Genomic DNA, 18,986 nt, shown 5'->3' on the forward strand with positions numbered 1-18,986 from the left:
TCAATTTATGTACAATTTTGGCGACGTCTCTATGATAATTCTTATGAATGTTTTTAGTGCACGAGACCTGACACGCGTTGTGACAAATTTTGCTGGAAAAACGTTGTGGTTACAGAGAGGGTTGTAGTGAACACGTGCTTCATTAGGCATTGATTTTTTTGGATAACAGAAAACCCTCCCTTGAAATGTATCTGATGCCTGCGTCCGCTGCAATGCTCAGCAACGTGACCGGCTTCTGTGGATGCCGAGAGACAAATCGATGTTAACGATGCCGCTAAAGAACACAACCTGTTTCACTGGCGTAGCCAGAGATGGGGTTTTTGGAGAGAGAGAGAGAGAGAAAGAAAGCTTTTTATTGAAAGCAGATTGATCAGCCAGCGTGTATTCACCTACTTGCAGGGAGAAGAGAGGAGGGGAAAAATGGCCCTAAAAGAGTGTGGACGGAAATGTATGCAAAAAACAATAAGATTCAGATATTAAAATAGCTGTCACAAGCGATGAATGGACAGGCCCGACAGTTACTACAAAATTTGAAATATATATATATATATATATATATATATATATATATATATATGTGTGTGTGTGTGTGTGTGTGTGTGTGTGTGTGTGTGTGTGTGTGTGTGTGTGTGTGTGTGTGTGTGTGTGTGTGTGTGTGTATATATATATATAACAGGAAAGGAACACTTATGGGCACGACACTCACTTTCCTGACTAAGCATCAAAGTTTGCTGAGAAGACCAATAGATTCGATGTATGCGAACAAGAAGTTCGATCATTTTCGCTATATTCATGGGCAGGGCCAGGGACCCAGCATCCTGTGTTAAACGGATACTGACCCCAATTTTCGATGCTTAGTTTACTCCATCGCACAAATTTCGATTATACATAGATGGCTCTCATAGCAAGTATGAAGCTCAGTAAATGGTGATAAGGACATTTATTTTGATACTAAGGTCTGGCTGTAGCAGTCTGGCCGTAGCGGTAACTATTCGTGTAGGTAACTTTTAACCGAAGCCGGTGATACAGTGTTTCCAGAAAGATAACTTGTCGAAAAAATATGTTTGGCCACAACATAAATAAGACGGCATACGATGAAGCCAACGAAAGCCTAGGCGACATTATTTGTAGTTTTTAACTGTAGTTCACGAGAACTGACGCTGTAGCTTGACGTCACGATAGTGTCGATGTCAATAGCTGCACCATGAGAAAATTGATTCGCACGGCACACCTATTGACATCGACACTATCGTGACGTCAGGCTACAGCGTCAATTCTAGTCACTTCACGCCACATTATGGCTAGTTGTGATGACGTGAGGTACCAAATTAAGCATTCAAAATTGGCGCTTTTGGTCACCAACGGAGCCCTGGAGCGGAGCGGCTGTGCAAACGTCATGACATCTTGCGCGAGCAGGTGACGAGAAGCTCATACCGTGCTATGACGTCAGGGTACAGTAGGAACTGACACTAGTTTTTAAAAACATACTGCAATTACTTTTTCAGGGCACACTCGCGCTTACCAGTACATTTTCAAGCGTCTTCAGGCATTGGCCTTTAATTTGACGAAAAAAAACAACTAAAAAAAGCAACTCAGTGTCTTCCTCCACTGGAAGAGACATCCCTGCGTGAAGCAGAATGAAAATTGGATACTGCAATCAGTTTCACACAATGTTACACTGGTTACACTTTCGGAAGTATATCACTGAAATGTCGTCAACTTTGCATTGCACAAAGTTTCGAGGAAACTGTATCGGTAGGAACGATTAAAAGCTCTATAATAGCACATTTAGGAAATAGTGAGTATGAAATAAAGTTTTCAAGCATACCGCTCATGTTGAATCGAATGGAGAGCGCGCCAAAATCTGACGAAAAAAGGATACAGCGCGTGCAAGCGGAATGGTTCGTTTGGAACACAGGCATGTGCTGCCACCTTGCGAATACCCTAAAAACACTACCAAAATCGCTTTCTAGAACATCCATGCGGTCGCGCTAAAAGTCTGAAAGCAGTCGATTCAGTGGTTTTGTTCTAAAAAATTTAAACATGGTGAAGAAAAAAGTGAGACTATGAGTCCCGCTGCCCCACCAAGGGTTAAAAATAAAGATAGGGAGAAAGGGACCGAAAAAGAGGGAGAGCACGTGCGCACAAAATCACACACCTCACCGTCATGATGATGTCATGAGTCTATAACCACCAGTGAAAGTTTGATGTCTTCGAGAACTTGAGCACTGCCTTCGTCGCCTTCCCCCGCGATGATTTCTGAGGACGACAACCCAAAATAGTTTCCGCCGTCATCGGTCTCTGACCAAAGTGAGCTAGAGATACCGCGAGTGATTTTCTCTGCGCATTGTAGCGAGGACAGTCTCAGAATATGTGCTATAATGTCTCCTTGCAAGCACAGTTGTCAGAAAAAGGGTTGTCAGCCACTTCGAATCGAAAGGAGAATGACTTCGTGAAAACCACTCTTTGCCATAAACGGCAAAGCAGAGTGGTTTAAGAGAAAAAGCTATGTGAAAGGCAGACAGTTTAAGCAGAAGAAAATTTTCCTGTTTCCTACCGTGCACTGGGGAAGTTTCAAGGGGGGACAGAAAGGTAAGGAAGGAAAAAAAAAGAAAGGATTGGAATTATATAAAGGGAAAAAATGCACGCACACTCCAGCACGGCAGTGTCATAGTCGATATCGAGGCGGGTTATTGGGATAGTGAACGATTCACGTCGAAAGTTGACAGTGAGAAAAACAACATGGGAACTAAAGGAATAGACAGGGAACAAGCGCTCAGTATCACGTGATTACGCATTGACAGGAATGCAGTATTAACTTTTTTTTTAATTTGCGTACACAGATATACAAGGACGTAGTGAAAGTAGGGAGAGCAGTTTGACAACTGCTACCAGGACTAGAATGATCCCCATGAAAGGTCTCATTTTCTTTAGAGGAATTTTTTCTACATGGACTCTTGAATGCGTGGTTTCAAGTGTACATTGAATGGATTGGGGGCTTTTAGTTCGTGATCGTGAAAACTCTTGTTCACTGGAAATACGCGACAATTTCGGAAAGAAGCGATGAAGAAGGCAAGCTTCTGGTTGTTGTCATCATTCTTTATTTCAGCTAATAAAATGAAGATAAATTAGCAATTTATTTGCAATGAAGAAACATATCTTCATACACGAAGGCCACAGCGATAAATTGCGCTTGGAAACTTAACCTACCTGAGACAACGTCCTACGATAAATTAGCCAGGCGTTAACATTCACTTCGGAAGGTGCATTATATCACTCAATGTATCATACCTTCAGGTGAACTTCAACATTGTATGACGTCAGAAGAGCAGGAGGTGTCAGATTAATGACCCGTCGCTTTCTGTCTTCTGTCATTCACCTCCTTTCATGGCCTGTTTCACTCAACGTTTCCACAGGTGACCATTAACTAAAGAAAAGATCAGCGCTACATTCCTTAAATTGTGTTGTCCTGCTCATCCGCTACCCCATGTTCGAAAACGAAACTGCGCCCTTCGCCGTCATCTGGCCCAACGCGGATCATGGGCTCAAAACACTGGCCAGCTATGACCACCAGGGTGTGGCAGGAAGATCTTCACTTGAGTGCAGCTGAGTGCAGCGGGTGGTCACACGCCACTGCCTTTTTACGCCTAGGACTGTGTAACTGAACTATGTAACTGAAGCAGAAGTGTAATGTGTATTGTAACTCCTTTACTAAATTAATTAAAAGTATAATTTCAGAGTTCAGTCGTTATCTGCCAGGATCGAGGGTGTGCTTAGACTTCGTCGAGCGCTGCCTTCCAGGCCTGAATAGTGTTCAGATGACGCAACTCAGATGAAGTACACTTGCGAAAGTGTTTCGCTGGCTGCATATTTTGCTGAAGCACACATATTCCTCCTCTTAAGGTTCGATCTAGGCGAAGACCCTATATAGATAAGGCCTAGCCCTCGCGTTCATCTTGAACGTTAACGCGAGACAGTTTGATGCACGCCTCGTCATCGGCAATGCATCGTCATAATGAGCGCTTTAATCTGAATAATAAACTTGACTAGTCACACAGACACATACATGGTAGTACATGGCACCCTATATACAAGCGTAAGCATGTAAACATTATACAAAAATAGTCCTCAAACAGAGCACAAATAAAAGCGGATACACGTAATTACGACTAAAGATGCTGTCTGGCACTTCTTTTTTCACATGTCGGCACAGAAAAAGCTGGGTGAAATTCGAACGCATACGTCAATACATATTTTACGGACGTTTTGCCCAAGGACAGCAACAAGCACCACAAAAAAACATTCAGTCATATAACCACATCTGTCCTCAGGTCACAAGTGAAGTTGACTCTTCTACGCGAGTTCCTCTTGGGGCGGTAATGATGAGTCGATGAAAGCTTAGGGTCCCTCCTCAGCTAGACTTCAGCGTAGGAAGGAGCAGTAACGTCATCATCAATAGTCCACATACTCCACTGGACGAGGCTGAGTTGTGCCCACCTGTACGAGTAGAACGAAGGAATTCAAAGTTAATATGTAACTAACACTTTATTATACACCCATAATATTGTTGCACTTCAGTGCAAGCAATAAGTGAAAAATTTCAGCACATATTTCCCACTCTCCCAAGTGGAACCGCTTTCAAGATAAGTTGACAAGTATTGCAACGAATATTCGAAAGTATGCTCCAGCGAAATGACTACTGTTATCGCGAACTGTGTTCTATGAGTCTGTATCTAAGATTTGGAGCACTAGTTTGCTCACTTTTCTGAAACCATGTCTAAGCATGCAAGACAGTGTCCAAAATTTATATTTTTTTTATGTAAGAAATGTCTGAAAGATTTATGTATGCCAGATTGTTCCTTCTACAGCACTATTATATATGCCACATTATTGCATTTTGTCAGCAGGAAGTAATAACTCAGCATAATTGTGCCTAGAGCTTCAGTGCAACGACACAAGAATGCACTAGAAGTACTGTCACCCCAGCCTTATTTACCCAATGTAAGCCCTGCTCGCACAAGTAAGTCGACTTGGCCTTGTCCTGCAACGCATGTCTTCACTGAAAAAAAGCTCTCCTTATCTATGCATATCGATCCACCTACTGATGCATTCTTCATCAAACCCGGATGCTCTGAACAAATGTCCACACAGGAGCAACCCTCTTGCTTATGTCTAAAACACCGTCAACGTTTTTTTAAGAAAGTCTGTTAGCTCGATATTGATGTTCTTAAGTTGAGAACGTCGTCCCCTGACAAGACTTCACGTGGATATTTTATGCGTGGTTTGTCGCAGTACATGTCGTTCACCTTGTACTGCATAATTGTATTACGTAATGCGTGATATAACCATAAATTAGTTGAAGAAAAGACGCAATTTCACTTTGCAGATGAAAGGTATTGCTTCTACTGAGACAACTCAGTAAATCATTGCATTATATTGATTGTCTTCATTTGTGTAATATGGAAACAGAGTGTCTCACTACTACAGCCAACAAACGAACCTGAGTGAGTTTTCAGTAATAGCAAACCAAACGTTACCGGAGTCCCTTACGCACTTAAGTCCACTTGAAGGCGTAAGCGCATATGGCCTCTAAAATTGGCTTTATTTATACGCGAATGCCGCAAAGACCAAGTAAGCGCGCAGCTCGAACTGCTCGAGCCATACTTGAGTGGATCGAATGCAGCTTTTTTTTAGTGTTTATCACGCATACATCACAAAGACCACGGAAATGCACAGCTCGCACGCCTCGAGCCACAGTTTATTGTGGTTAGTGGTATTTTTTTTGCACGGTTTACTAAGCCAGCCGGATTTTTCCACTGATGGGTCATGTATTGCTTTCACCTTAAAAAAAATCAGTACGTTTATCTTTATGCGGTGGCAGAATTTCAGCGCATCAACGCTATAGCCTTGAATAGTGACCGACAGCTTGTTAAAGTATTGCTGTAAATGTATCCTTATACAATATTACTCATCAAAATCCGTGATCTGTACTTTCTGTAATTACATCGAGAACCTCTTGCGTTGTATCCCAACTGTAATAAGTCATGCTGGGATCTACAGATTCTTAGTAAATTACTCATCTCTGCAACAATTTCAGTCATTGAAAGTTTTCGTTCTTGTGTATACTTAGGACAAACTAGAACACTACATGAAGAAAACTGCAGTAAGTGTTCAACCCAGTATCCTGATTACAACGCGAGTACAAGCTTTTCAACGAAAAAAAAATGCCCACAGAAAGTATGATAATCTAAAGAATGAGATACTCCTTTCGCATAGACAGCCGCAATGGGATGCAGCGTGGCCAATAAAAAATGTGTTGCAACGTTAAAGCAATGTCGAGTGGACCTGAAACAGCGCGTGCACTCAGAATCGTGACGTAAGTTGGCCGGTACACCCAGACTACTTGAGAGTGGCGGCGAAGGGCAAAGATCGGCAATTATCTTATCTCGTTGCTAACGCGCGAAGTCTGGCAGTCGTTGCATTACCCCACTCGGTTTTCTTTTGTTATCTAAACTTTCGGCGGTGGTGTTATCAACCATCCGTCGAGTCAACACCTTTCTAAGAGGCTCTCCCCGCATGATTGATTACAAGGAGCACTATGTTGGGCATCGAAGAATTCCAGTATACTATGAAAATTCTCTAATGGCGGTATTCGGGTCCAATCAGAAAGGATGTATCTGCCCTTTGGACGAATAACAACAGACAAAATGGCGAACCCAACGATGTGGCGGAATATGACATGTTCCGAATAGTATCCAGTACCGTTAAAACTCGACAAAATTTTTTAACACAGTTAAAAACACAATTGTACCTAGTTCCCAATCTGATGAATAAATTTCGATTCCCCAGCGAATACGCATAGGGCTCAGCGTTATCATCAACCAGAATTCACGAACTAACTCGGCCATCAAACTCGATTTACCGAAGTTTTTACTGAAATAACGTTGTGGCATACTTTTCTTCTTCTTCTGGCACGACGCAGTTGGGACATAAACTAGTAGTGGGTAGTCTGCTGAGGAGGAAGAAGAAGTAGTTGGAACGCGGTTCCGAAAACACAGCGCGGTTTATTAATGTATCTCCGCCATTGTTCCAACTACTTCTTCTTCCTCCTCAGCAGACTACCCACTACTAGTTTATGTCCCAACTGCGTCGTGCCAGAAGAAGAAGAAAAGTATGCCACAACGTCATAGAAATTGGTTTTTCCTCGAGCACGCGTTTTGGCGTCTGGGTGCCCCATTCACGGCCATAGCTTTACCTTGGCAAGGCTGCACGCCACTACCATGCATGGAACAATGGAGTTGAAAGTCGATAACGCTCGTGCGTACCGGATGGTGCTAAGTGCGACGGTGGTTGCTTTCGATATTTCATCGCTTATGCGACGGCTTGCACTAATCGCTTCCTCGCAACTTTCTGACTTGGCCTGCTTACACAATCACTGCATTCGTTCTCCGCGTATCCGCATATCGGCAGCCTTTCATTGCGTCGCGTAACCGTCTACCTGGCCTGCATCGCCCGGACATGGTGCCCCCTGTGTCCGGGCGGCTCTATGTCCGGGCCGCCCTAGCGGTTTTTTCGCATGGGCAGGTGTAGATGGATGGCACGAGCAATGACATGGTAGCGTTCAGGTCTTGCTGCGTTACTGTGTCTTTAAGGCGAAAGCCTTAGATGCCTCATCGAACGAGAAAATTGACCGGTGTCCGCGTCGGCGTTCACTGTCGGCGGCGTCAACACGAGTGACGTCACCATATGACGCAATCATGATGTCACAAACTGACAGATTTTGTGACGTCATCATGACTCCCCTGTGACGTCACATAACTTGACGTCACATGGCGACGTCATCGCACGACATCCGTGCTTGGTTAAAGGTGGGCCGATCACGGAGGCAGTGCGCGCGCATCACGGAGAGCGAAATAATAGAGGCGTATTACATAACGCAAAGGGGCGACACCTGCGTCAGCACATTTTCACTATGACTTCAAAATAAAGAGCCAAGTTTTTTTCAGCAGCACCTTGCGGTTCTTTTGTTGTTAATAAAAAAAGAACTGTGATGCGCGCGCACATGAGCATCGTTATTGACTGTGCTATAAAATCTTCTTTCCCCTGTTGGAATAAAATTAGTTGGAAGTTGGCGCCTGTCCTCTTTCTTTGTGTTATGTGTCCTCGTTCAATTTGAGCCGGAAAGTTTCCTCAATTATGGACTCTGTGATTCTGTAGATTTCGAAGAGCCGAATAATTCCTTTCTCGATTTTTCGAACCACCTCTTAACGAAATACCAGTAATTCGAGCGTGGCCGTCGTTTCGTTAAATCGAGTTTCAACTGTAAATGTACTACGCATAGAACGGAGACACTTTTTGCTTACTCCACGCTAAACAGTTTTCTAATTACAGCATACTGAAAGTAATCGAACCTGCGGGTGAAGGACTTCTGACAATAACTGAAGACTCCGCGTCGAGGCACCGCATGTCTTCCACTGAGGTGCTGAAGCTGGCGAGTACGTCGTACGCAGGGTCACGTCCAATGTCGAAGATTTGGTATTCCAGCGAGTCACCGTTGGTCGTGTAAAAGGTGCACTCCTTTCCGGAAGAAGGCATCGGACAGACCCGGATGTGGATCATGCCGACGTGCGCTGTTCCCCATGTCACTCTAAGAGTCGTGTCGTTGAGGAAACGTGCTTGGAGGGCATCGACAGGAGGAGCTGTTTAAATTTAAAGAGGAAAAAAATGGAAAGAAACATAAAATCAGACGCTTGCGTGAGATTCGAACCCGCCAGTTACCTCACTACGCCTTATTCCTGCCGTGATACCATCAGTTTTTATTAGCGAAGCTGCTTAGGCTGGCCGTAAAAACTTTCGTGTGCACTAAACCTATAATCAACATGAACGAGTATTCCACAGAAATTGTGAAGATACCCCTACTCACCACTGGCACACTAAAAATGAAGAAGGCAACAGGTGGGCGGGTAATACCAATTGAAAGCCCTACGCGAACGACGAGGTGCCCGTACATCTAAGGGAGGTGCGAACGCTCGGCTTCAGCGCGAGCTTGTCTCTGGAGTTCGGATATCCGTGTCGTGCCTGTGACTGTCTGTGGTTTACCACGAACCTCTCTCCGCTGAGAAGCAGCATAGAAAGAACCTAGCATCACGTAGCTAAAAGCTAGAAACAACCTAGAAGCAATATAGAAACAACCTAATATCACCTAGCTAAAGCCTAGCAAAAACCTAGAAGCAACCAGGTTAGATTTCAGTATCGTCCAGCTTCGCCTAATCAAGACTGGCGCGACTTAGTGCAAGGTTCGCCATTTTTGTGCAGTTCTCTTCAAATTTTCGAATTATCAAGTCCGCTTGCGTATAATCTACGCAGTGGAATTTAAACACCACCCCAGCATGTTTGGCTGTACTAACTTTCAGCAGACAAGCGCTCGATTACACTGAAGTAATTTTTGATAAACTAACACTATGCGCGTTATTACACAGCACTTTAAATTGGTCATTTATTTTCTGTGGTATGTACTGAATATGTAAACTTGTACTCCTTGCAGAAAAATAAATTGCCTCATAATTATATAAAGCTGAAGCTGATATTGGGAAGGTTGTGTGGGAAATGGCCGATGCACCGATATCCGCCACTCGAAAGACGTTTTTGCTGCATTCACTAATGTAGTTGACTATTGTTCATATTTATAGAGTGTATTTCGTTATACGAGTATATATGTTATGTCACTTTGCTATACATCTACGCTTTCGTAGCAGAACTTGTTGCTGGGCTAGTTCGTACATAACATCGAAAAAAAAAAAAAAACTAGACACGTCTTTCTGCTGGTGGTGGAAAAGTGTCTATGTTTTCCTTGAAATCTATGCTTTCATGCCGATGATTGTTCTCGTTTGTTTCTTTCCGGTGTTTTTTGGCTATCTAAATATTCAATTTTTTATACATTTCGATATTGATGGAAGTGAATTTCACAATTCTTGGTACGATAGTTTTGTACTGTTACTTCAGTGACGCACACCTGCTAGACGCCCTTCTTTCGAACACTGCGCTACTCAACGAAAAGCTGAGGCAGCTACGCTGCTAAAATAAATATTGCAAATCGTGGCATTACACTTACCTTGCCCGGCGATGCTGACGTTCTTCGTAATCGGTACACTCGAGTACCGCGTGTTCTGCTTCGTTAGATATGAATGAATGGTAAACATGTAATCTCCCGGTGTCGGGTAGTCGTCGACTGAGGCGTTCCTATCCGTGGCCGAAACGTCCCTCTGCATACAACGGTCGCCTGTCTTCAAGCAGTATAGCAGCCCGAAGCCGGTTAGTGGGTCGCCAGAGTACTTCCACGAAGCGATCGCCTTGCGATCGCAGGTAGAAAACACTTGTACGCCAGTTGGAGGTTCTGAAATATTCCCAAATATCATTGTGTGAGCATTGTTAGATGAAGTTTACAGGTAAAGGCTCATTCACACTTGCGACTGCACAGGTTTCCCGACCATCGGCGACTGACGACCAAAGGGCGACTCATAGGGACCGATGTTAACGCCGGCTAGTGCGACCTATACTACTCACCACTTGATTTCACTATTCGTTGCTCGAGTTCTGCATAATGCCTTGTTTGTACCGCTTTGCCACCTTTTTTCTCTCAGAGATTTGTTTCATCTGATTGAAACAGTTTAACATAGAGACTTCTATTTATACCACTGTTGTGGAATGGACAACTAACGTCTAACATTTTGATCTTGTGTGCCTCGTTTTCTGTGTGTGTGTGTGTGCGTGCGTGTGTGTGTGTGTGTGTGTGTGTGTGTGTGTGTGTGTGTGTGTGTGTGTGTGTGTGTGTGTGTGTGTGTGTGTGTGTGTGTGTGTGTGTGTGTGTGTGTGTGTGTGTGTGTGTGTGTGTGTGTGTGTGCGCGCGCGCGTGTGTGTTTAGTGATGCCCATCCTACGCAATGTCCGCATTCTGCTGCTGTCGCTGTAAGGGGGCAGTCGCCTACTCGAGCTCCCAAATGTATTAGTTTTTCTTTTTCATTAATAGCAGAGAAAAATATAGGATTGAATTGAATTTAAAAAAAAACTGAATATCGCTTACTAGGTTTCGAATAAGAGGTGATGGAGGAAGAGGTTGACGAAAAACTACGTTAAGAACCACTTGTGCATCTCAGTAGCTGTATCGGCGACTCTTCACCTCTACAAGCATTTATTTTTAACTAAACACCCATCACGCATCACAATATATGATGGTATCCCTTTCATCACCCTTCGGGCCACCTTGAGGGGTTCCGGAGAACACAAATTACGGCACTCTGTGTTCATGTGCTTCGAGTTTTCGGCTAATTCGAACTTGCGTTGCCTTTTGCTTGCCTCCTGGTTACCTCAATTGCTAGAGCGACCGCACATGAAAGGCGTTGGTCGCGGGTTCAATCCTCGGACCATGACGACTTTTTCGTGAGCTAAGAAGCTTTCTTCTCCGAGAAATCCTTGCGGATTTCCTTCTGGCTTCATTCTACACACGGGTGATTGCCAGTTATCCCTTTCATGAGCAGTAGCTATTTCCCCTTTTTGTAAATCGGATACCCTGTGATCTGAAGTCCTTTATGTGAGCTGACATACTGCACTGCGCTGCAAGAAACGGTTGTCCTTGTTCGATAGACTAAACACCGCCTCAGTCATAAGCCGTTGCTGATAATATATATGCGTTTCTGTGTGCGTATGTGTTTTGTGTGTTTTTTTTTTATTTATGCACATCCTACGCACTCTCGGTTGCTGTCGTTATAACGGAAAGTCGCCTGGTCAAGCTACTCAGTGCAGTAGCTTTACGTGACTACTGCTTCATTCATTCATTCATTCATTCATTCATTCATTCATTCATTCATTCATTCATTCATTCATTCATTCATTGTAAATGAGATTTAAATGAGGTATTGAATTGAAGAAAGGCTTACCAAGTGCAGTGGTCCTTGCCGACACTCTGACAGCGGGGCCGTACGTCGCGCCACCTGTCTCTTCGTTAATTGTCTCTACTCCTATTGCGTATTCTTTTTGAGGAATAAGGTCAGTCAAGGTCATCGAATTGTCAGTCGTGTTGACCTCAAGCGGTGTAGTTTGGTAGGACTGGGCAGTGACACAATATCCTTTCACGTGCACGTCCGGGGCTGTCCACTCAAGCTTGACGGTCGTAGCGCTCGAACTCAACACCTTCAGTCCTCGGACCACTGGTACTGAATTAAAAAAAGAAAGATATGGATGCAGTAAGATTTCATAGTAAGCGCTGCTATGGCGCTTAAAAAATTGAGAAGCACTTGTCCTGTCGGACCCGCCGCAGCGGTCTAGCGGTTATGATGCTCGACTGCTGACGCGAAGGTCGGGGGATCGAATGCCTGCTGATGCGGCCGCGTTTCGATCGATTCGAAATGCTAGAGGCCCGTGTGCTTAAATTTCTGTGCACGGTAAAAAACACCAGATGGTCAAAACTTTTGGAGCCCTTCACTACGGCGTCCCTCATAATCATATCGTGGTTTTGGGACGTAAAAAGCAGATTATTATATATTTGCGCTATCGGGAAAATGGCGGAAAGCGAAGCTTAGTGTGTGCGTGCCTGACGTACAACTTTTCTTTCTTTCTTTCTTTCTTTCTTTCTTTCTTTCTTTCTTTCTTTCTTTCTTTCTTTCTTTCTTTCTTTCTTTCTTTCTTTCTTTCTTTCTTTCTTTCTTTCTTTCTTTCTTCTTCCTTTCTTTCTTTCTTTCTTTCTTTCTTTCTTCCTTTCTTTCGATCGCGTTGCGCAACGCCCCTCCTAACTGCTTCCTTCCTCCTTGACGCGAATTGTAGCACCATCCACGTTTTTTAGCAGCGCAATACTTCAGTTGCTGCAGGCAACAGCGACGGTCGTGCGTGTATACCCAGGCAACAATGAAATGTCGCAACATCAAACGACGAGTCACCTCGTTAACGTCGATAAAACATCGGATTGCGGCACCAGAAACGGCTGATCGCTAACAAGCGCTCGATCGAGTGAGCATCAATTACCGGAAAACGGCGTACGCATGTCACCGCCGCATCTTCGAGTGCCGCATTTTTTTTGCGCTCTAGTCACCGCGGTTTGTGTGTGTGTGTGTGTGTGTGCGTGTGTGTGCGTGTGTGTGTGTGTGTGTGTGTGTGTGTGTGTGTGTGTGTGTGTGTGTGTGTGTGTGTGTGTGTGTGTGTGTGTGTGTGCGTGTGTGTGTGTGTGTGTGTGTGTTTGTGTTTGTGTGTGTGTGTGTGTGTGTGTTTGTGTGTGTGTGTGTGTGTGTGTGTGTGTGTGTGTGATCACACCCACGACACCAACACTTGTGAGGCAGTACAAGATTCGTTTGAGCATGCGTACGCAGCACGCTGGAATATGAGTACTACGAATATCATTATGAATAGAAGAAGATGAGCCCTGGCGTAGCCAGAGAGGGTTGGAGGGGTTTGAACCACCACCAAAAATTTTCAATTTTGCATGTGTATATATACAGGCACACATACAAATGCACTCACGAACATACATAAAGTATAACTGACCCCCCCCCCCCCTCCGCTAGGAAAACAATTTCTAGCAACGCTACTGAATATGAGTACACTTGAATATGAGGAACAATATGCAGTAATAGTCTAACAGAACTGCACAAAAAAGGCAGTGTTCAAATACATACGTGAACGAGTCTTGAAGGTTATTGAAACTTGCTCTCCGTGATATCTCATAGGACGAGTGTCATCAAAGGGCCTGACTTTGACGAGGTACTCAGTGTCCGGCTGAAGATTATTTAAATTCATGCGCGTTTTGTTGACGTCAGCCCTTTCACAGAGGCGGGGCATCTGCACTGTGCATGCGATGACATCATATCCCAGCACGGGGCCCGTTGACTCCACCCACTCAATTATGGCGTGACCACCGCCCACGTACTTGGCTTCGAGGCCCGTGACCTTAAACCCTGCAGGAAGTAAGGTGGGTTGAACGCCTCATTATAAATGTCCAATCGAAATAACACGTGTTTCCATGCACTGCGAACACGACACCAAATGCAGTTTTAAGAAGTAATTTGGGGTGCATCAACAGAATGCCGCAAGGTCACCGCGGGATAAAGACATCACTTTTAACACAACGCAAAAGAGAAAAGTATAACATAAAAGATATATAAAAAACTCACACCATCTCCCGCTAAAGGGGACCATGAGGCAATGCGAAGCAGCGTTTCAGCATGTCGAGCCCGCGTTTCAGAGGGGGGAGGGGAGAGGGGGAGTGGAGGGGGAAAGGGGTGGGGGAGAGGGGAAATGGAAAAGAGGAGAGGGGAAATGGTGAGGAGGAGTGGAGAGGGGGAAGGTGGAGATGAGGTGTGGGGAGGGGGTTTTGCGCATGCGCAGTAAGGGTGGTCACGCCGCACACCACCACCACCGGATTAAACTCCGCCATAAGATGCTTCACATGTAATAATGTTAGTGAGTAAGTACATGTGCACATGCACTAGTAAAGTCTTCTGAGGACAAAGCAGATGGCGGTAACGAATTCCATTCTTGAACGGTTCTAGGGAAGAAGCTATGTTTAAAACTGTTAATTTCGGCAAAGAATTTGAGCAAGTGAATGCTCATGCACTTTGCGAATCCTTTTCACTGAGGGAGGCTTAATGCATTCTGGAACCTTGAGCTTATTTTTTTCTGACATGCTATTATAAAGACGTGTTGATCGAGCAATCTTTCTGTGGGCTTACAGGGTTTGAACGTTGTCCGTGCGTATTAACTGAAAAGTATTCACTTCTATATTTGCCGAATATAAACCTAACAGCTATTCAATTGATTTTTTTCTAGTTACATAATGACTTTTTATGTATACGGATCTCATACTCGTGATGCGCATTCGAGCAGCAACCGTACTGAAGGATCATTAGATAATTTCAAGGCTTATGATACTTGCGCCCAATGTGCAAGTCAATAAAACGGTAAGTTGAACAGATTAAGTATGCAGAAAAGAACATTGACAAATGCCACATACGCATCAGGACACTACGCCAGTTGACAGAGCGGTAAATGAATGCCAGGTGGTCGAAATTTCTGGACTAATCCACTACGGCGTCTCTCACAATCATATCGTGGTTTTGGGACTTTAAACCCCACATATTAATGTTATGGTCAATGCTTGGCGGTATGAAAGCCATGACAAAATGTTTTTTCGAAACCACCTGACCCTAACAAGTAGTGGAGGTGAATGTTGTACGTGTTGGGAACTTCACTGCTTCATCGGCCTCTGTGAGCACTGCAATTTTAGCGTAGATTTACCAGCATTTTCAAGCAACCTTATTGCGTCTGAGCAACTATAGGAAGAATAATACTTGCATGTATCTGGTACGTTCGCTTTGCCGGCAGGCACCTGAAATGAGAATACAAAAGTTGAAATAGAATGAACCGACACGTGCCTGCAATGTACAAATAAAATATAGCATCTTTTTGATCAAAGAATATTCCCATTGGAAATTTGATGTACTCCATAAACCTTCCGAAAAATGAAGACACCATGAACGATGATGGTAGTCTGACAACGTGTCACCTATTGCACCATTATAAACGAGAACATAAAGTTTTCTTTTTCTGTGAAATCTCCATGAGCTCACGGAGGGGTATAAGATATGGCTCTGTGAGAACAACCCACAGCATTCTTCAAATTCGAATATAAGGTAATATCTGATTTACAAGCTTAACACACTTCAACCAATAGGTATAAACGCTTCAAAGGGAGCTCTTGAGTCTATTTGATGTAGTGGGCACATAACGACAACGAGTTACACTTAAGCGTTGTCTCTCTGAATTTTTAAACATTTTTATCATAAAATTTAGATGTTCTATCGCTGCTCACTTCTGATGTACATATTACATTATTATTAATTTTTTGAGCTAAGTACAAAGAAGCGATTTTCCTGAGCCCCAGCTGAATCATGACTGAGCGTAATACCTCCCTCCCATCTACACTTTTAACACCAACAAAACCTACGTACCACCACGGTACCTTTACTGCGTCACGCTCTATGGCGTGTGCGCATCTGCGTAAGTATATCGTTCAAACACCGTTCACAGAATCGACAATTCTCTTAGCCTTGCTGTCGGTGTGAATGCTGAGCAGGTCGCATGAATGGTGAGATGTTCAAGAGTGGTAATACTTGACCAAAGATATTGGAGCAAACGTTCGAGCCTACCACATCTTGTGCGTTCGCGTATCTCGCATCGTAGAAATGTGCCACTATTGAATACACACGCTACCACTAACCACACCTAAGCCATTGCGAGTGCTGCTCGTTGAAAGCAGAGACCCTGTTCGGACACACCTGCCCCTTATATATTTATTTTTGAGCTCACGTTCGGATATTGAAATGCTGTTCCATTCCTGCGCATCAACTAGAACACCTATCACGTCACGATGTAGCGATTGACACAGCAAGGGCAGGAGATATATTGCATGAGGCAGTCCACATTGAGTTTGTATTGATATTGGTATAAGTTAATGGTATAAACATTTAAGCTTACCACATCTTGCGCTTTCGCGTATGGTGCGTCGTAGAGTGCGCCAGCAATGAAGACATAAGCTACCAATAGCCACACTTGAGCCATTGCGAATGCCGCTACACGTCGCTGGTTGAGAACCGCGATCCCCTGCGGAAACACCTGCCACGTATATATTTATTATTCCTTATCAGCTCCCGTGCAGATATGGAGATGACGTTCCATTCATACGTCATCAGCTGGAGCACCTATTGCGTCGCGATGTAGCAGCCCTTGGCGCAGCGGGGGGAGGAAAGATATTGCAGGAGTCCGGACTGAGTTGCACATAAAACTCATTTACGATACAACCCATGCACCTGGACTTTGGCTTGCGGTGATCTTCCAATGAACGCAGTTGCTCGGTGCTTTCGCAACGAAGCTGGCAAGCGTCGCAACTGATAAGAGATAAGATGCGTAGCGGTTCAAATGTCATAGGGCGCACAACGTTTACGTGCCTTGTCCGATACGTAGGCCTCATGATCCACTCCTATTCTCTGAACGCCGGCAATACGTCACGAACACTTACACATCATGAGAATTCCGCGAAATTTCTGAGAGACATAGTCACAGCTTTGATACTCTTATCTACGCCTAGCGATCCTTTCAGAAAGAGTGAAAATGAAATAATTACAAATGCCATTAGCAGTACCCACTAGTAATGCTTCTTAGAACGTTAGAACTACGTTATAACTACTAGTGCGATGGATCGGGTGTGTTGGTTTGTCGTTCTTAAACTGGTCTTAAGCTGTTCCTTTCGTTTGGTTTGCTCGGCTGTCTCTTTCTTTTCTTTGTTACGCCGTGCCCATTTAAGTGCGCAGGAAAGAACACCGGTCGCCATGGTAACGGCGCACCCAGTGCAGCCGTACCTGTTTTTCTCGCCACAGTGATGATAATAATAATATCTGGGGTTTTACGTCCCAAAACCATGATATGATTATGAGAGACGCCGTAGTGAAGGGCTCCGGAAATTTTGACCATCTGGTGTTCTTTTGACAGGCCTTATCGGTGAATAGCAGTGGGTGAAAAATATCCATCTTATTCACAGCGAGTGCTATTGAACGTTTCGTTGTATTGTTGCCGCCTATATTGAGTTTTATGCAAAAATCATCTCCAGTCTGCTGTTTAGCTGGTATGATCAGAATGCGAATCAAATTTCAACTACTAGACAATATGCCGGAAGGTCCACTGGGCTAAAAGCCATGAGAGCGGCTTGACGGGGTCCAGGTGACAATAACATAGCAGTGGGAGTACAAAGTTCACGTATGGTGAGCGCAACAAATGAGGGAATTGAATAAAATGACGAGGACGCCGAACACACGAGGATAAACAATGTAATGACGTTTCGGCACCCAGAACGGGAGCGTTGTTCGCAGTAAAAGCCAAGGAAGAAGGGCTAAGCGTTTATATATGCTAAAGCGCGTGTACATCTTGCGTACGCGGGGAGCAGATTACCGTTCATGTGGTTGAGTGTGCTTTTTCTTTTACAGCAGTGTCGTTATGCTCGGGGTTGACCATATGTCGTAAATAGAAAATTATCATCATCATGAACCTTGGCTCTCGCCAAGAATGAAATTCTTGGGGAGAGAAAGTATGTATAGTATAGTACAGTATAGTATAGTATAGTATAGTATAGTATAGTATAGTATAGTAGTATAGTATAGTATAGTATAGTACAGTATTCTATAGTATAGTATTCTATAGTATAGTATAGTATAGTATAGTATAGTATAGTATAGTATAGTATTGCAAGAGGTGGGAAAGAGAGATGTGAGAGGGTAGAAGCCTAGAGAAGTCAGGATTAGCTACCGTATTTATTCGAATCTAAGCCGACGTTTTTTCGAAAAAACGATGTGTGAAAGTGGGGGGATCGGCTTAGATTCGAGTACGATTAAGTTTTTTTTTCCTGGCCTTGGGAATTTCGGGGGTCGGCTTAGAATCGGGGCTGGCCTAGATTCGAGTAAATACGGTAAGTGCCCACCAGTTCTGCTGTGAAGAAGCCTCGCGCAACTTAGTGCCAGCTGCGCTAATTGTTTTGTATCATCAGAGATTCCAGATACAACCTGGAGGTCAGGTCCTTCTCGGTAGCGATCACACGTCCCTTGCCCCAGTCTATCTCATTATTTGAGGCTTGTATACGTTCGGCCAGGGACAAATGAGTGACTCATCTCCAAACAAATGAGCCATTCTTCTTCGTTATCTCGGTATATCATCACTTCGTGTGAGCTCGAGTTCCTCATAATACTTACGCATATGAAATACCGTTACAAAAGCAAAAAAAAAACAAATGAAAAGGCAACAGAAACTGCGTCATTCTCTTGAGCACATTAAATCTGTACTACATAATGTAAACGGGTAATGATGAAACCGCCCTGGAGTTACATCCCGATCCAAAAGTTCGCAATTCCTGTACAATTTCGGCGACGTCTCGGTGATTTCATGCGTGTTTTCAGTGCA

The 18,986-nt window shown here is 44.0% G+C and overlaps 1 protein-coding gene across 1 annotated transcript in view; it reads right to left on the bottom strand.

Annotated features, from left to right (window-relative positions):
• Window positions 1-18,986, bottom strand: part of LOC119401548 (uncharacterized) — a 118,208-nt gene that overhangs the window by 24,328 nt on the left and 74,894 nt on the right. The window contains exons 24-26 of the mRNA XM_049418165.1: window positions 13,811-13,939; window positions 11,933-12,208; window positions 8,412-8,699 (exon numbers count right to left, since the gene is read on the bottom strand). Of these exons, the coding sequence (XP_049274122.1) occupies window positions 8,412-8,699; window positions 11,933-12,208; window positions 13,811-13,939 (693 nt within the window). The remainder of the gene's footprint in view (window positions 1-8,411; window positions 8,700-11,932; window positions 12,209-13,810; window positions 13,940-18,986) is intronic.

The sequence above is a fragment of the Rhipicephalus sanguineus genome, chromosome 8, assembly GCF_013339695.2.
Source record: "Rhipicephalus sanguineus isolate Rsan-2018 chromosome 8, BIME_Rsan_1.4, whole genome shotgun sequence".
In the NCBI taxonomy this organism is placed as follows: domain Eukaryota; kingdom Metazoa; phylum Arthropoda; class Arachnida; order Ixodida; family Ixodidae; genus Rhipicephalus; species Rhipicephalus sanguineus.